This window comes from Sander vitreus, chromosome 13, assembly GCF_031162955.1.
Source record: "Sander vitreus isolate 19-12246 chromosome 13, sanVit1, whole genome shotgun sequence".
In the NCBI taxonomy this organism is placed as follows: Eukaryota; Metazoa; Chordata; class Actinopteri; order Perciformes; family Percidae; genus Sander; species Sander vitreus.
The window spans coordinates 28,788,032-28,806,779 of NC_135867.1; the positions used below are offsets into that span (position 1 = coordinate 28,788,032).

General features: G+C 43.0%; 1 protein-coding gene across 1 annotated transcript; it reads right to left on the reverse strand.

Moving 5' to 3' along the window:
* Nucleotides 1–7: 7 nt before the first annotated feature.
* Nucleotides 8–18,001, reverse strand: vps11 (VPS11 core subunit of CORVET and HOPS complexes). The gene is made up of 16 exons (XM_078265579.1): nt 17,819–18,001; nt 15,249–15,393; nt 15,012–15,147; nt 14,739–14,902; nt 14,292–14,539; nt 12,544–12,745; nt 12,310–12,461; nt 10,713–10,899; nt 9,081–9,224; nt 6,813–7,010; nt 6,505–6,666; nt 4,881–5,014; nt 4,576–4,778; nt 1,519–1,690; nt 810–1,032; nt 8–559 (listed from the first exon to the last, which is right to left on the reverse strand). Exons 1-16 carry the CDS (start codon nt 17,962–17,964, stop codon nt 395–397), a joined length of 2,781 nt encoding a protein of 926 aa, XP_078121705.1. The 5' UTR covers nt 17,965–18,001; the 3' UTR covers nt 8–394.
* Nucleotides 18,002–18,748: the final 747 nt, after the last annotated feature.

An 18,748-nucleotide genomic window follows, 5' to 3' on the forward strand; every position in this document is an offset into this window, starting at 1 on the left:
GACAAAATGCACTTAATAAAGGACTTTATTCACAATTTTAATCCTCAAGTTAGAGTGACAGACTTCCAATAATTCCATTAGTAACAGACATTTGAACTTTTTGAGTTTTATGTGCAAGATTACTAGTACGGTGTAAATTCAGCAAGGTTTTAAGACACAGTATTACATGTTTTTAACTTCAGTACATTTATACAGTACCCAGTGAATCATGACTAGGAACACAATTATGCAAAGAGGTCCATCACAGGAAATAAAAGCAGGCAGCTGCATTTGCTGCTAAATAAAGAGGCATCCCGTGCAGCAAAGCGTGTGGTGGAGAGCCTGTGCTGACGAGAAGCTGGACACAAAGTGCCTGCTAAGGTAGGATTCAGACCATAATCACAAGCTGACGTTTTTAACAGTTTCTCTTGGTGTGGATGAGAAGGTCTCTCTGCAGGTTGACTTCCAGATTCCCGACGGTTTTGCTGCCAGGTGGGTCGGTGACCAGAGTCAGTTTGTTAAACACTCCTCGACCAAAATAGTCAGCCACGACAGAGAAACCATCATTAGAGCTGCGTAACTGAAAACCATAGAACAGACACAAGAACGTGCATTAACTCAAACATTCAGGTGTTCAGGAAAAGTGCACTGTTCTGCAGTCAACTGCTACAATCAAACCAAAGTCTAACCTAATGAGTAAAGCAGGTTATTAGATTAGATTAAAGCAGGTGAAGGAAAATCATACTGAATGAAAGGAAGGGAACGATCAAACACACAACTTGTAATGTTTTTGGTTAACGTCCTTCTAGTCAAAGCTCAGGTATTGTTACCTGTCTGTTGAAGTGGTCATGCAGGTCACGTTTCTGGTCCTGGGCACGCAGCATGTCCATGACCTTACGGTTCTCGGGAGTGCAGGTCGGGCACTCCGCCTCACTCTCGGCGTAGCTTTCGAAGCAGTGTTGGTGGAAGGAGTGGCTGCACAGGAAATGAACAGACGGCAGCTCCAGGGGGCTGTTGCACATGTTACACTTGGTCTTCTGGAATATCTTAGCACTGGGTAGAAAAAGAAGGGTTAAGATTTACAGCCATGGGCGCCTGGGTAGCTCACCTCGTAGAGCGGGCGCCCATATATAGAGGTGTACTCCTCGATGCAGCGGCCACGGGTTCGACTCCGACCTGTGACCCTTTGCTGCATGTCAGTCCCCCTCTCTCTCCCCCTTCAAGTCTAAGCTGTCCTATAGAAATAAAGGCCTAAAATGGCCAAAAAATAATCTTAAAAAAAAAAGAGATTTACAGCCATATAGGGCAATCTTTAGGTCCCATGAGCACACGTTGTTTGCCACCACTGCGACCCCCCCCTTGAGCTACAGTGGCTGTAACTGACAGAAGCAACAATATAAGTCACAAAAATGAGGATGACAGAATTGCAGTAAGGAACTGGTGTTTATCAATGAAAAACAAGACTGGGGAATGATATATACGTATCCTGACTGTCCAAAAGTCAAGTTCATGGAAAACGCCATCCTTCATGCGACCCACCTCGTTTTGAGCTCCTGGATCTCAGAGCGGAGGTGAGCCGTTTCTTCGCGGTACTGGCGAATTTTGCGTTCGTCGTCCTCTATCTGCTGGCTCTCCCTCTGCAGCTTATTGATGAGGTAGTCCTTGATGACGGAGAGAGTGGCTGTTGAGTTGTGTGCCAGCGTTTGCACCACTACGGCAGCATAAAAAAAAACAATCAGCAAAGCATAACGTTAGTTTTAATGATATCAAACAAAGAGAAATGTTCTCCCCTCGTCTTAAAATGGTCATGAATCGATACTAGACTAGCTACTTCCTTGTTTACTGCTGCAATGAATGAAATGCAGAGAAGAAAAGAGCATCTGTCGCCACAAAAATCACCTGTTGAGTGTTTGATGGTTATTTATTTGTGCTTTAGAACAGGATCACCGTTACACAATTGTCTTTTCAACTGCAGGAAACATAGTTAGTGGCCAAGGGTCTCAACTCCTGCCAGAAAACCTGGACAAGCTCATATTTCTAAAAAAAAAAAAGAACATGACCATATCTTAGTCTGAGCAGTGGATCATGCTCGAAGAAAAGAATGGCTCAATCTCTGTTTGAACTTTCACTATTAAGAGAGTAGTGCTTTGATTATGGTTTGCACATCATTATTTTGTCATTTTTACTGTTTTTATTTGAAGAAACTAAAGTAGCTCAGCTCGAAGGTCCCACACAGCTTCAACTAGAAGTTAGAAGCTCACGCTGCAGTTATTAGGTCTGAAGAGGTTATACAGGAGAGAAGCCAGTCATTTTCATTTTGTGGCAAAACCCTTGACAGTACTCGTTTTTCCAGAATGCTGCAGCGTGTGTTCTGACAAGAACTAATAAAAGAGATCATATTTCTCCTGTATTAGCTTCTCTGCATTGGCTTCCTGTAAAATCCAGGATTGAATTTAAAATCCTTCTCCTGACCTACAAAGCTCTAAAAGGTCAAGCACCATCATATCTTGAAGAGCTCTTAGTACCTTCTTGTCCCACTAGAGAACTGCACTCCCAGAACTCAGAGTTACTTGTGGTTCCTAGAGTCTCTAAAAGTAGGATGGGAGCCAGAGCCTTCAGCTACCAGGCTCCTCTCCTGTGGAACCAGCTCCCGGTCTGGGTTCGAGAGGCAGACACTGTCACCACATTTAAGAATAAACTTAAAACCCTCTTCTTTGATAAAGCTTATAGTTAGGGAGTGAGGAGATCCAGAAATGCTTGTTACTAACCTAGCTCTGGGGAGTTTACTCCCCGGAGTCCTTATGGTTTTTTCCCCAGTACATTTCCTTGGATTAGGATGGCACCAAGATCTTGGTTGCAGCTGTCACCACGGTCCTGCTTACTACACCCTGCTACGCTCTGCGGTGCCCTGCTGTGTCCTGCTACGTCCAGCTATGCTCTGCTGCGCCACGCTACATACTGTAACGCCCTGCAGTGCCCTGCTATGACATGAACTACTATGACTACCATTTTTAGTCACTGTTACGTTATCTTTATTGTGACTATTATTGCCACTGTTCATCACACCCCAACCGGCACCGTCAGACACCGCCTACCAAGAGCCTGGGTCTGTCCCAGGTTTCTTCCTAAAAGGAGTTTTTCCTCGCAACTGTCGCACTAAATGCTTCCTCTTGGGGGAAATTGTTGGGACTTTATAAATTATAGAGTGTGGTCTAGACCTACTCTATCTGTAAAGTGTCTCGAATAACTCTTGTTATGATTTGATACTATAAATAAAATTTAATTTTCATTTTGTGACTTGTGACATTTTGCCATTGAAGGTTTCTTTAAAATACTGTTAACATTTTTAAGGGGAAGGAAGAATGAAGGGGTGCCATCAATGGCAGGGTGGCATACAAACAATTTACCAGGTTGGATGTCGGCACTAGAAAATGGGGAAAGTACCTGAGCTTTCTGGAGGGCTCCTAAGAAACTCTGTGCCGGGGAGAGACGTGTATGATGGGCTTAAGGTCTTTACACACCAGGGACGTTTTTTTCGTGCGATTAATTAATTAAAAGTACTTTCACACAGAACGCGATTATTACGCGGCGCTAACAAGGCAGATCTTTCTGGGCTTTCGCAACGCGAGTAAAGACATCAACCAATCACGATGTGTTGTTTACTTATGAGGATCAAAAGACAACAACACGGAGGCTGCTGTCCCAACCACAGACTGTACAGATGGCAAACTGTATTCCTCCTTTCAATCTCGACAAAGACAGAGCTTGCCAGAGACACTGAATGAATTTTCATGACCTTTAAGTGATTTTGTGATTTTTCTTAATTAAAACCCAGGACAGAATTTTCGTATGCTTGTATAAATTAGTTGCTGGAGTCTCCGGAGCTAATTCACCGTCCCTCGGTTTTATACAGTCTATGTCCTCCACTCAGCCGCAGGAGGAACAAGACACTGTTCACCTGCGCTGGTTTTGAGGAGCTGCAGCATGTATTTGTGCTCAAACTTGAGACTCTGCTACTCGTCCGCTAACATCTCCTGTCACTTTCTCTCTCTTTTCAGCAGCGTCCCACCGACCTGGTAGATGAGCTGGCGCAAATATCCGAAACTTTTATTGAAAACTGTCGCAAAATCGCATCGCTGCCGGTGTGAATAGTTTTGATGCAAAGTATTCATAGGCGATTATTTTGCATATTGGCGTTGCTTATTTGTCACGCCCCCGGTGTCACACTTACACCTTACGCTGTTGTCATTTACACATATGTTTATTTGGTTTATTGTCTATTTTGTAGAATATTGGAATATTGTATTTATTGTGTCACCTTTTCTTGACTTTTGTCTGGGTGGGTGGTAATGACGGAAGGGGGGGGGGGATTATGTTTATGTTGCGAGTTGAATGTTTTGTACTTTGTTAAAAAAAAAATAAAAAAAAACTGTTAATCACAAAACAAATAGTGTTAAAATCTCTTCTCGTTCTCGTGAACCCAACCTTGCGTGTCATCTCAATGTTCTCAATCTTCACCTGAACCCATTCTAATGGCGTTTTTAAATGAAATGCAAACGAGCATGCAAGTATGAAGTAAAATGTCCACCAGCTCACCAAGTAATGGAGGCATCAGGTTGTTTTGGTCAATGTGATGTAGGACCTCACTGATGTAGGTCTTGCAGTCCTCTTCTTTTCTGGCAAAGTATCCCAACGCCTGCTCCCAAAGGCAACCCTCCTGATCCCCATAGCGCTTGCAGGCCTCTACCACTTTTCCATACTCCTCATTCTGCATGTGGTAGTGCATAATCTGCTGGTACCTGCACACAGATCATGTCCAATTTATCCACAGTCATGAGACAGACAGACAGACAGACAGACACACAGACAGAAACACACACAGTTCTGTCTCTCTCACTTACAGTTTGCCCTTCTCATAAAGGTAGAGGACTCCTTCTTTGAAGTTGTGCATCTGGCAGAGGACCAGGGCCTTATCAAACACAGTGTTGTCACTCCTCAACAGTGACACAGCTTCCCCCTGCAGGACCTTTTTTCTCTGCCAAACATATGCATTAGAAAAAAAATAATATTACGACCTTTATTGTAAATAATGGTCACACGCAGTGTTGTTATTGTCTAGATTGGTCTTGGTCTTAAGACCGGTCCCAAGACCACTTTTTGAAGTCTCGGAATTGACCACCATCTCAGATAAAGACCAATCACTAAATAGCCTGTGTATCATCTGATTTATGTGTTAACATCATACTGTGATTGGATGTAAAACTTCCTGCTTCAAATGCAACCAATAACTTGACTCATTTCTAGTATGAAATGTATTACTGTTAACCCCCTCTCCCCGCCCCCCCCTTAACACACACTCCCAAAGTAAATAGGAGACAGGAGAAGAAGCTCTGGCTGTCTGGGAGACGTCCAAATCCTCGGTAATACAACATGGTTACCTGAACCATAAGGACTTTATCTGCAAAGCAACATCTAAAAGAAATCACACAGCAGTGGGTCATTTCTGCAATGTAACGCTAACCGACACAGCTGGGGCCACCTAACATTTTTATCTGCACTTAGTAAGTAAGCATAAAGAAAGGTAAGCTAAGTGTTAAGTGACGCTAGCAAAGCTAGCTAGCTAACGTTATCAATCTGCCTCTGTACCAAAACTCTTCAGAAATCTCTTCAGCCCTCACCCAAAGAGATTTAGACGATATTAGTGATACATATTAACTAGCTGTGAATATACTGTATGCTTCAGGGATGTAGTTTCAGCCGTTTGGTCTTGACTCGGTCTCAACCCCTCAAAGTCTTGGTCTCGACACACTTTGGCCTTGTTAATGACTTGGTCTCGGTTTGGGTGGTCTTGACTACACTGGTCACACGGTCGAAACAGTCGCTTGTCTACTGGACAGAATATTTGAGTGAAACTCGCCGACACTTCCTTCCTCAGAAATAATGGAGCTACACCAAATTTATAACGTCTTGGGTTTTCTGGTTCTGCTTTAGTGTTTCTAATATTTTAGAAGACGATGAACAATATGAGCAGCTGACAGACAGCGAGGGAAGGAGAGATGATGATGTGTTGTCACAGACGACCAGTAATGTGTTGTCATAATAGGTTATGGATTTGGATGTTAAATCATATACCGTAGAAGTTGAAATTGTGTGCAAGTTTGAAATTGCAGGCTAGTAAATGCTTTGTTTTTGGTTCACTTCCTGTACTTGGGTCGGCTCGCGGTCTCCCCTGAAGTGAACTGAACTCTAGTACTCGTGGAAGGGAACCGTGACCCCTCGTTTTCAAGGGGTGCAGACAGAGTTTGTTTGTTCGATCCGCACCAGAGTTTGAATGAGCTTTTACACCGACCCAAACCAACCGGACTATCTGACGAACGCTCCAGGGTTTAAACAGACCAAACTGCTTAGGTGTGAAAGCACCCTTAATCTCTGGAATAACATAACATAGCAATCTCTATGTGCCACAAACTGTATTATAAATGTATTATGCAGGATTAACAGCTAGATTGTGTGTTTTGGACTGACCACAGGGTCCTGTTCGTGTGCCCAGTCTTGTAGCCGGAGCTCCAGCAGTGTGTCGTACACACCCTGGGGAGAACGGGGCTCCACCTCGATCATGTGCTCCAGGAAGGCTTTCAACTCGCGGGGGTTGTTGGCAAAAATTGGGATGAATTCCTCGGAGTTGGCCTTATACCAAAACAAAGATGCACAGTCATTTAGAAGAACATTTCTGACATTATATCACTCTGGAAATTTTTGGACCACAGGGATATTACAGCATCACGAGAAAATGACAGGAGTTAGTCTTAAACACAAAACAAAAGCAGACTGACCTTGTTGACCAGACCCCTACCCAGGCTGTCTTTCTCAGCTGAGTCTCCACTGGGTTGGTAGTTGGTGCATAAACCCTTCAGGAGCAGCGTGGTGCCTTCAGGTACATGGTGCATCAGCGTTTTTCCGTAACGCTTCATGTTGCTCTCAGCTTGTTCGAAAGGCAGACGTCCAATGTAACGCAGCCCTTCCTGATAGTTCTGGGTTTTGGAAGGGAAACATAGTAAAGACACAGAATATGGAACATTTCCAGCTTTATCTGGCTTTTAATATGCACCGGGGGAACACATAGCCATGTTTCCATCCAAATATTTTAAAGTGAATTAAACAAATAATCTAATAATGTCAAATAAAAAAATAAATCCGCTTAGAACAGCCGGAGGGAAGCAACAAAATTCCACAAAACTTCATAATATCACTAAAAAGGTTTTCCCAATTGCTTGAGGTGTTTTTCTACTTTTGTCGAAGAGTTTATGCAACAAATAGGCGATGGAAACGTGTTTGTCAAATAAATAATGAGGTAGCGAATATTGCATGACGAATCAGCTGTTTGGTGCGATTATATTGCACAACAATTCTATACTAGGTTTAAACATACTGAATGTAAGCAGGACTGTCTTTAAATGATCTGCAGAATAACTTTTCCTGAGCTGTCAAACACACTGCAGCACGTGTAGGGGAGACTCTCGGCTCTTTGTAACATGTTGTCATATGAGCTGGAACAAAACAACAGAAGAAGGCAGAAACACAAAGTGCTTTTACTCCATCTTTGGACCCTTGTGTTCAGATAAACAGTTTATTTGCTTCAACCCAGTTGATAGGAACTCACATTCCATTTGTTCTCTCTAGCATGAGCCAGATTTCCATCCAAAAATGTAGCTCAAATTTTAAACAGATTTCCAGAACATTGGTTGCGTTTCTACCCACTAGTGCCTCGAGACAAGCAGCTGGTGGCGCTGATTCTCCAGTCTGGGGCCATGAAACAATAGCAGAAGATGAGGGCACAACAACATGACAGAATTAAAAGAGCTGGAGCCAAAATGTGATGGAAATATGGCATTCATGTTCATTTCATCCAGCTGTTTTTATGCGCAAATTAAAAATGTGATTAAAAGCAGATCAGAGAACAGAGAATGGACGAATGATAATCGCGACGGTGTAATAATTGCGACAGGCCTCACATGTCTGAAAGGGGTTTCAGGGAACGAACTTCTGTGCCCACCAAATACTGTTGTAGGTGCTCCGGGAGTAATATCTAATATTTAACGCCAATATCTGTATCTCACAAAAAAAATTAGGCTTGGGCCTACACAGGAAGTTATTTTGTGAATTGTCTAAACTGCTTCATTTTCCATGTTAAGTTAAATTGTCTTCTTTTGCCATTTCTGTTTCTCGTACATATAGAAGATACATTTTGCTGCTCACAAAGCGAGCTAGGATTAAAAAAAGAGAAAGTTAGCGACAAAACTAGTTCATAACAGCTCATAGGACCCGAGAGCATCATTATAAGAACGATGTTTGCGTATGCAGTGGGAGGAGGTCCAGATGGAAATACATTCGGTTTGAAGCATCTATGAAAAGAAAGCGAGAGCTATAGGCTGGGCTAGGCTAGAGTATAGCTAGAGACCTATTGATTAAAAAATAGAAAAGCTCTCTTGGCTTTTTTGCATGAACTTTTGGAGATGGTCCCCAGCTTTAGTACGTCAGCTCCCGTCAACTGTCCAGCTGTGCACAGTGCCAGGCTTCAATATCAGATCTTGAGGTAAAACTAAGACCTGTGGAACATCAGTCAAACTTTATCCTGCACCACACAACTTGCTGCTGAACATCCAAGTAATAAACTTCAAACTATCTACACCTCAGTGTTTTAGCATATAGCTTTTTTGTTTACATTTCGGCAGATCTGCATCATAAAAAGTCCCTCTGCTTTGGGTGCTATTCCCATTGTCTCCAAATTGTGCGTACACATGGGTCAGAGTTTGCACAGTCTCCCGTCAAGTTTGTTTTTTATAAATCACAACCTTTGCGTGGGAAGTGGCGTGCGCACATTTTCAGTTTATAAATGAGACCCCTGATGATTAGAAGCAGCACCTTTTTTCAATGATTTTTAAACAGATTTATGGACGTTTACAACAAAAGATAAACAGTATGATGTTTGTGTGTTTGAGTTATGACTCAGGAGAAGTGGTGTGACATTTGTGGAAAATTGTTACAGGGGGAAAAAAAAAATATTTCAGCAGGCATTGTACATCTACATGCATATTTTTTACCTTGAGGTCTTCCAGCTGGATCTTCAGGTACCATTCATGGTGCATGTGTTTCTCAGCCAAGAAAACAGCATGGCTGTGGTATGCGGCCTGCCGAAGAACCTTGATGGCGATCTCAACGTCAAAGTGGACCTCACTTTCACTGCTCTGTTGAAATACAGAGGAGGACCATGCTGTTATAATACAGCCATTAGTGACCTCTAAACTATGTGTTCAGGGAACTTCAAATGTTTCTCTGCAAGAGAGTCGTATTTATTCAAAACACACACAGATTCACAGTTGTTGATACATAGGAATGCTTTTGTGTTGTCTATTCTAGGGGAACCAGGGCAAAGTGCGGGCGCCTGGAGGACATGTACTTTGAGTGACCTCGGCCCTAAAGATGTTTACAACCCATGATTTGCTGCAGTGAGACACTTACTGTCTCCGAGAAGAGCAGCTGACACTCAGAGAAACATATATCGTATTGTGCGTATAATAAGCATAGAAACGCAGATTGTTAAATGTGCATATAGAGAGCCTTAAGGTTAAATTATATTAAGACATTGCTACAAGGAAATAAGCTGAATAATATGGGGAGCATAAAAGGTTGAATAAGATGAATAAAAGACTTTATAAAAATGAATTCTCTATCAGTACTGTTACTGAGGCCCAGCTGTTCTCTAATGGAAACCACTTAGCTCATCGTCAAGAAGCTGTTTTACTGTACGAGTCCCTTCATTTTGTTTTTACCTGCATTTATCACAAAAACCTTCACCAGCACCTGGCACACGCACAGACAGAGCGGGGAGGGGACTTGAACAGGTGCCGTTTGGCCTTCCAGAGAGAAAGTGGCCTTTAAATGAGGGTGTTTTGTTGTGCACAGCCTGCCCTGCCGAACAGATATATTGATTGGATCAAAATATCAGGTCGGGAGTTGGTGGTGCTCCTGTGTGTGCACCGAGCCTTTTTTCAGTGAAGAACGCACATATGCTTATGCATCCAAGTGTGTCTGTGTCCGTCAGACGGTCTGAAGGGCAAACTACCACATCAGCGGAGCATTAATGTAATGCACAGCAGACTGTCTGGCAGGTGGATTTTTTCTTGAAATACCGTGACTTTATTCTCATTAAATGACGACTTTATTCTGGACTCAGTGAACACAGAGATATGAGGGATATGTTTAAATGAGCAGAACTCTTGTTGAAACACATCTGAGCTGTTAAAGTCCAGGGGTTACTTAGTGAAAATGAATGAATGTGTCATTAACATGAACAGGTGCCACATGCACATGTAAAGAGGTTACTTCCCCAAACAAAAGACCCCAAAGAGGGGAAGGAGTAAATCATGCCTACATGTGTGTTGACTGAGCAGGGATAATATTAAATGAGAAAAATTGTCACCTGGCGCCTGAATGTTATGTTTTCCTTTTCTTTTCTTTTTTATAAATAAAGACATTTCAATCATAAATTGATGAAAAAAAAGGCACAAAAGGTGCATAAGTGTTTGATGCTCAAACCTTCCTGGGGGAGGGCCCACCAGACTCCCCACCTTAAACTTGTCTATGGAATAATTGCCTTTTATGAATTAAGGTGCCTGCCCCTCTAAAATCCTTTGCACGTCCCTGCTCATGGCTTACTTTTACTGGCCAGTCACCTTAATGAACTCCTCCAGCTTGGAGCTGTCCTTCAGCTTGGTGTAGCAGTTGAGCAGCAGTGTGGTGTGGTCTGCGTTGGCCAGGGACTGCCTGTGCAGGGCTTGCAGATATGCCGTCAGGTTATGGATCCTCTGCGCGTCCAAGAATTTCCTGATGACGTACGATGGCTCCAGTTTCCCAATGGTGCTGTGGGGAAATACAGTGATGTTTTAACATTGGTTTTGTCAATGGGGACACTGATCAAAAGCCCAGTCTCTGAAAGCGGGGCAAGATAGAGCAATAAGTTTAAGCGTGACATTGAAAAGACCACAAAATCACCATGGTTGCTTTTCTCTCTTCTACATTTCCACATGGTGTAATAGTGGACACATGCACATTAGAGCCCTGTGCGGGACTGTTTTCTTAATCCCGCTCCAGCCCACTCCTGGTGGATTTCTGACCATTACCGCCTACAGTGACATTGTATTCATTTATTTATTTCACGTACTTTAGAACGTGTTGATGGCTGTGGTTTATATTGCTCAGGTTTTTTTTATTTTGTTTAATTTCCCTGTGTTTTAAAGCACAAGCAGATTTTAAGTTAAAGTCCCTGTTGATTGAATCCCTCAGGCCGCATAGGAGAAAGGGGCGGGGCACAGTGCACAGTAAGAGAGAGGGAGTAGAGGAGTGTTAATAAAGCGTTTGGCTGGTGTTTAACTGGATGCACCGTGTGCTTGCTGATTTTCTGATGAAACCTAGCTAGGCGAACCTAACAGTCGGTTACAGCACTGATCAGGGATGATCAGCGCTCCTAAATCCCGGGAACCGCTGTCTATTCTTGGACCGCCTGCTTCCAGCAGCAGCCCCCGTAAAAACCGCCCACTCCGGCGAGATTTGTGTTAATCCCAATGCAGTCCTCTCTTGGGGCCAGGTGTACTAACGCTTTTGCGGCCACTTCAGGCGTATTTGTTTCGCAACGTGCGCGTAAAAGCATGGCGAGGTATGTACAAACAGAGTGCCTGTTGCGGGAACTAAAAATGGCAAATTGCGCTTTTCTGTGTCATGCATAAGCATTCATTGGGAGGGGCAAGGGGAAAGTGGGAGTTTCTCATAAACAGATGGGAGGGGAAGCTTAAAGTGCGCCCAATGATGTATTCCGCAGTATGTACAAACACCGGCCGTGATCGCGCGCCTCTATTTTGCAGTGAAAATTCTCAGACTCAGCGTTCACATTCCATTCCAGCAGTTGTTAAACTCCTCGCTACATTACAAATATTGGCATCAGGATCATTTCAAACAGTCATAGCATCAGCAGTGGGAATATGGCAGTCTGCACTCAGCCGTATCACAGCACCAGTACTTACCGCTTTGCTACAGCGCAATTTACGGTACAGTGGGTGGAGAAAGGCGCTGATTACCTGATGAACTGCAGGTTTGGGAAATACGACATAAACTGAAGTATCACAGCGTGCGCTTTCTGCGGGTTGGACATGGCGCTGATAACGCTACTTTCGCAAATGTATGTGCATCTGGCCCATAGAGTCTATAGCATATATCACAGTCAGATCTAAGACAACAAAAGTTTAAGCCCTGGCTAATGTTTAGTGATGCAATTACCGAATGTACTGCTGGATGGCACCGTCATGGTCTCCCTTCAGGTAAAGGTGATCACCATACTGTCTGAAGATCTCTGACAGGCCGTCACTGTCAAGGTGCTGGCTCTTCGCCAGGTTTATGGCCATCACAAACAGGTTCTTCTTAAACAGCATCTTAAAAAGACAATTAAGGAGGTTACAACCCTGCAGCCGGATCCACAGTACAGGATTAGACAGTGAGTTTATCTGGACTCACCTCCAGTTTGGTCTGCGTGTCTTTCTCCTGAAGAACAAACATTTTTCCATCTCTGGTCATGATGTAGAAGGAGCCCCACTCTGCCACCACATCAATGACATCATCAAAAGAGGCACTGTAGGCGATGAACTTGTTGTCCAGGTCATAGATGGTCAGAAGCTGTTTGTCTGACGGAGAGTTCTCCCTGCTACCAAACTCTGTCCTGGGTAGAAAAGGAACCAATCAACAGGCTCATATGAAAGCAGTGAGACTTGGGAAGCTGCTCATCAGTTGCTGGACTAAAACCTGGGATTTAAAACACTTCATTTTCACTTTGTAAAATCAGTCAGGTAAGCAAGTATTTTCTTTTGGGGGAAACTTCCAAGCATGTTGCACTTGTGGTAACACCCCAGAATGTGAGGCACAGCAGGTTTTCATGACAGTGTTGAAGAATAATAATAACGCTGTTTGATATATTTTTCACATGTAGTAGTTTGCTTGATTTGTTTATCATTTAATAATTAAGTAACTGCTGCCTCTTCTTCACTACAGAAAGGGTAAAATATTATTCATGCCGTCAAACTGAAACTTAGTTTGACTTGTTTAAAACCAGTAATTAAAGCTAAAGTAGGCACTTTATTTAAAAAATCCATTATAATCTTTCGGCATATTGTAATTCAAGTGGTCAGAGAGAAAACTAGACTTCTGCACCTCCTCTTGGATCTTTTTCCAGGCTTTAGATTATTTAGCCACGATGGGAGACTTTGGCCAATCACTGGTAATTTCAGAGAGAGAGAGAGAGAGAGAGAGAGAGAGAGAGAGAGAGAGAGAGAGAGAGAGAGAGAGAGAGAGAGAGAGAGAGAGAGAGAGAGAGAGAGAGAGAGAGAGAGAGAGAGAGAGAGAGAGAGAGAGAGAGAGAGAGAGAGAGAGAGAGAGAGACACACACCCCCCTATTGGCTGTTCTGTGCATGAATATGCCAGAGCAACAGAGAGGGAAGAGGGAGAGCTGCAGGAAGAGGTCTCACTCTACTTCAAAACCTGGCATTTTTTGCTTTCTACCTCCTGCACCTTCAAACTATCTACAATTTATTTACTATTTACAATTTTAATCTAGTCTATATCCTTTGTGTTCCACTTCCAGGATTGCACCGATGCTGCAGGATATTCCGCCTGATGCATGTCTTTTCCGTTTCCTTCCTCTGTCTCTGTGTTGGCGTTCTAACCTCTGGTGGATTTCTGAGGACTATGGTCAACAGCTCCTCAGATCTCTGCAGGGTAAATCCAGACAGCTAGCTAGACTATCTGTCCAATCTGAGTTTTCTGTTGCACGACTGTTTTGCAGCGGCTCTGTGAGGAGTTTAGCACCGCCCATGACAATTCTGATTGGTTTAAAGAAATGCCATTAAACCAGAGCCGTTTTCCTCCCATCCCTAAATGCTATTTGGAGTAGCCAGACCCTCCTTCAGCGCGCTTTGGAGGAGGGTCTGGCAAAGCGAGACTAGGATTTACCCTGCAGAGATCTGAGGAGCTGTTGACCATAGTCCTCAGAAATCAACGGGAGTTTAGAACGCCAACACAAAGAAAGAAGAAGGGGACGGACATCCGGCCGAAATGAGGGACATCCGGCAGAATTTCTGGCGGCACCTGAACAATCCCAGAAATTAAACGTTGTTGATATAGACTACCATGCCAATGAACCTGCTCAACCATCATTTTATCCCCACAATGATCAATACACCGTCATCCAATTTATTCAGTGCTGTCCTTACTTGTTGGGTGACTTTGCGTCCCTGATAAGTAAAAACAGATATCCGCGGTGCCAGTGAGCCAACAGCTTGTGTCCATCGAAGGCAAAGCAGGGCCCTCGTTCATCAGGCTGGTACAGGTAGACGCATTCATCCCCAGCCACGATGAACTGGGAGTCCTGGGAGGGATCTGCCAGGGAAGAGCAGCGCAGCGCACAGCCGTGGGTGTCCAACTCTACTTTGGGATACTCCTTGATGGACAGGGTGTAGCACTGAGCAGGGGGGAAACAAGGAGGTCAGAATGGCATAGAAGGACTGTACAGTATGGTCATCTTCAGGTTGAGGAAATGACAGTTATTAGGTTCTCTAAACCTTCCTGGATGAACTGACAAATGATGAAAGCAAAGCTCCAGAAGAGTTGAGGTCCATTTTCTGCACGCACTCAAATGTTCTGGGAGGGAGCAGACTTACATGGACTTTCTCCAGAGTGGCAACAAACAGATGTGTGACCTTTGCCACCTGGCGGAAAGCAAGGCCCGTGACTGGGCTGGTTCCCTCGTGCAGAGTCAGAGTTTTACTGTGTCGATCTCTGGTGATGTCACCTTTGGTCAAAACCACACTGCCATCTGTGAAGCCTGTCAAGCAACACAATGAGCATTATGAACTGGGAGGAGAAAAAACTGTTAACCAAGCAGTGATTACTGGGTCAACTGACAGAAAGCCGACCCTTTCTTTGGGTCTTACCAATAGCCATGAAGTTGAGGTTTTCGTGTACACTGAGGCAAGACACTTCAGTCGGTTTGCTGCCAGGAATTGCAGGGAAAATCCTAGTGCACAGAGGATTTCCACTGTCTCTCTTTTCAAGGTTCCAGACCTTTACCTGAAAAATGAGTACCGATTCTGTTTAGTGGTGGTCCGTTAAAGTCATTATTGTCACAATTGTTCTGTGTGTTAGGCTTCTCTGGAGAACTGCTCACTTACTAGAGGGTTTATTCCCTGTTCATCCTGCCCCACTGACACAAGGATGCTGTGCTGCTTCAGCTGGTAGAGATGCGTTACCCGCAACTTGTAGGCCTGAAAAGACGTCAACTGCAGGGAGCGCGTCAAAAGCCAGATTTTGCCATCCATATGTAACATTGCGGAGGTTAAGGACAATTATGTACAGTTGTAGCAAGAGATGCACTAAGCAAGGCATGTATGGCATGAGCGGTCATTCCTGTGGTCATTGTAGTTTTAGGATATGGGAACCAAAGCTAGACTGTCATCACTGAACACTTAGCTAGAAGGTAAAACAAATTCCATTCAATCTTATCCTAGTATTTCTGCAAGGCAGTGTTGTATAAAAGCCGTTTAAAAATATAAAAGCTAGTGTAGAGAGAGAACATGTCCTCCGCATTTGTTCATACATTACTAAAACTAATTTATATCGGGCTGCTTGTAATGATACCGCCACACCATGATTGAAACCTTGGACATATGGACAAAAAAAAACACCGACAGACCCAAAGCGCAGAATATTATTTTAATAAAATGCCCATCTTTAAATTAAATCACGCGACTAGCTATCGGATACCTGTAAGCTAGTAGCTAAGTTTTCCAAGATACCGTTACTATGGAGGTGGAGGACTTTAGGTTTATCAATAGTAGTCTAGGGTGACCAGACGTCCCCGGTTTCCGGGGACAGTCCCCGGTTTCGGTGACCTGTCCCCGGCTGGAGCTGTCCCCGGTTTTCACTGTGACTGACAGACCCGAAATTGGAATGAAATAGTCGTGCACCCTACACGCACAGGCTCAAGACAGCCAAAGCAAGCCTCAGAGCTCAGAGATGTTCTAGAATGCCCATTTTACGATGCTAAAATTACTGTTTCTTTACATGGAGTCTGGTGGGTTTAGCGAATGCAATTTCGCAGACTTTTTATGTTTTTAAAAAAGGATCTTACTCTTTAACAGAAAGGCCGACCTCCTTAGAAATACTTTCCATAATGTTGTCAGACACTTAGAATATTACGAGCACTTTTATGAACGTAAAAACAAGCTGGACGATTGAGGTCCATTAACTTACATTGTAGCTTGTTTCACCGTTGCCGACTGCAGAGATCTCGTTTAATACTGGACCAATGTCAAAGGAAAATATTTCCTCAATAGTTTTAACTGTATCTGATACTCAATGAGCTGCTGTAGAAACAAGCCCAGCGTGAAGCAATAAAGCAAAAGCTGTCAGATAAATGTAGTGCAGTAAACATGACAACATTTCCCTCTGAGGTGTAGTGGAGTACAAGTATGAAGTAGCAGCAGGATCAGACCTTTAGGGGGGGCTCAGCCCCTAATGAGAATGGGACACGGATATGGCGCATGCAAAAGTGTTAACCCCATTGCTGTGACAAATTGCAAGAAAATTAACATTGAACTTACATGAAATGTTATCATATTTGCATTCTGCATAAATCTCTGCACACCCATTACTCTCTGTGAAATATCTCCCAAACTCTTCACTCAACACATGCATCGGTACAACAAGCGGTCCCTGAGTAATCCGGTTTTGAAATTGCAACATAATTTCTACATGATCTACAAAATTATAATGTATTCTCATGTAAACTATTTATGTCAGCACAGATATTTTTTGTAAATTGCTTAGCCAGTGTATCCCACCATAATGGTTATTATATTGCCAGATTCCAGACAATCCCACTTACTTATATATATCCCACTTACAAATATGAATATATATTTCTACTGGTATGCTTCCTAGTGACGTTAATGCAAAAATATGAAGAAAAAAAACTATTCCACCTGTGTGTGCATGGTTAAAATTCTGAAGTGCAAAATAGCTCAGGCTACAGCACAAATATTTCCATCCATAGATATATGAATAATCAAGTCTAACCTCTGAATTTCTTTTCAAAGTGCACCAGACTGATGCATTTAAACGTTAAAATACACAACATGTTCTTACAGGGGAGCATGCCCATGGACCCCCCCCCCAAGGGGGGCTTGTGTCCCAGTGCAGCTCTAGGTCTAGTGACCCCCCTGGGGCAGGGTCCCTGTTTTAAGTTTACAAAGATAACAACATTACCTGTTTTGGCGGTATTTATGCTTCCGAGCTGAAAATGTCCCCGGATTTTGTCTCAGAAATCTGGTCACCTTATAGTAGTCATTAAGCTTGTAGCTGTTCAGTGTGTAGAATATAAAACCGAAATGGAAAGTGGCTCCCAACGACTCATGAAGTCTCCCGCTAAGCAACGTTAGGTGTTTTTTTGCCGGACATCAAATCCACACTTAACTTAATTGGAAGATTTTAAACAGTAGTCTGGTGTGACGCTGTTTCCACAGAACGGAGCATAGCCTGGCTGAACGTTACCGTTCGTTCATTTCGTTCAGTCTTCAGCCCATTGCTTCGAGTTACTGTGAAGGTAAAGTTATTCATTTCCCGGTACAGGTAACGTTACCAAATAATCTGTTTGAGGTTGTTCACGTTTGCTAGCATCAGCTGTCAGTAACCTACAACAACATTAGCTGAACTAACGTTAGCTAACTAGTGCTGTTAAAGGATATCTCCCAGAACAATATGACCCCGGCCGGAGTCACAAGCCGATATTCCGCTTGGGAAAACAAAGTTTTTCCCATTATCCACAGGATCCTTCACCGTGTCTTTGTCAAAGAAAACAAATTTTCTCCACTGTAAGAACGCTGCCATTTTGTCAGTTAGCAGCAGTGTCTTTAACAGGGCGTTGTCATGTGACAGGAGTCACGTGGGCTAACCATAAAACGTATTTAGTTTATTATTGTCTGTCAACACTTATTTTCATAATCTAAATAAGCATTAAACAGGCGCTTCGGAATACATAACACATACTTTCTGTTGACTTGAGATTTCACTGCACAGATTTCGTTTTGTTTCTTATCCTTCGATCCGATTTTGCCTTTAGATGTCAGATCAGAGCCACATACTGAATACTGTTTATGGAAGAACACCAAATATTTAGACATGTATAACTGGAGCACTGTACAAGTGTACATGGTTCCATTATTTTCAATGTTATAAAAGTGTAATGGAAACTAATCAAGATACAGAAATATCCATTTGACCAGTATAACTAGCCTTAACAACATAGTTAGTATAGGATATAGCGTGTGGTGATGTATTAATCACTTATAAATGAGAACTATAAAAAAATATAAAATGACTTCTGACTGTAGGCCTATATGTTACATAACACCATATAGTAATATGAATGAAATATTTAAAAAATATTTTTTTCAGATCAACATCACAATGTGAATCTGTTGTGGGATATCTGTTCTACCATTCCAGTGATCAACTTACACTACAACACAACACCAACACAGGGGCCTCCAACAAGTAGCTAGCACACAGGTTTCCAGTAGATCGCCAATAGGTTGACAAACTGAGACACTAAATTAGCACGATATTAAAAGTGAGGTAGCTAACTTTGTGGGCCATAGACGTGTAAAGTGGT

Bases quoted from the DNA above. Each gene is read 5' to 3' on its own strand.
- vps11 (XM_078265579.1), bottom strand. From the start codon at position 17,964: ATGGCAGCGTTCTTACAGTGGAGAAAATTTGTTTTCTTTGACAAAGAC. The intron at 7,011-9,080 runs GTAAAAAATATG...TCCAAAACCCAG, and splicing joins TCCAGCTGGAAGACCTCAAG to AACTATCAGGAAGGGCTGCG. The intron at 4,779-4,880 runs GTAAGTGAGAGA...ATCTGTGTGCAG, and splicing joins CTTTATGAGAAGGGCAAACT to GTACCAGCAGATTATGCACT.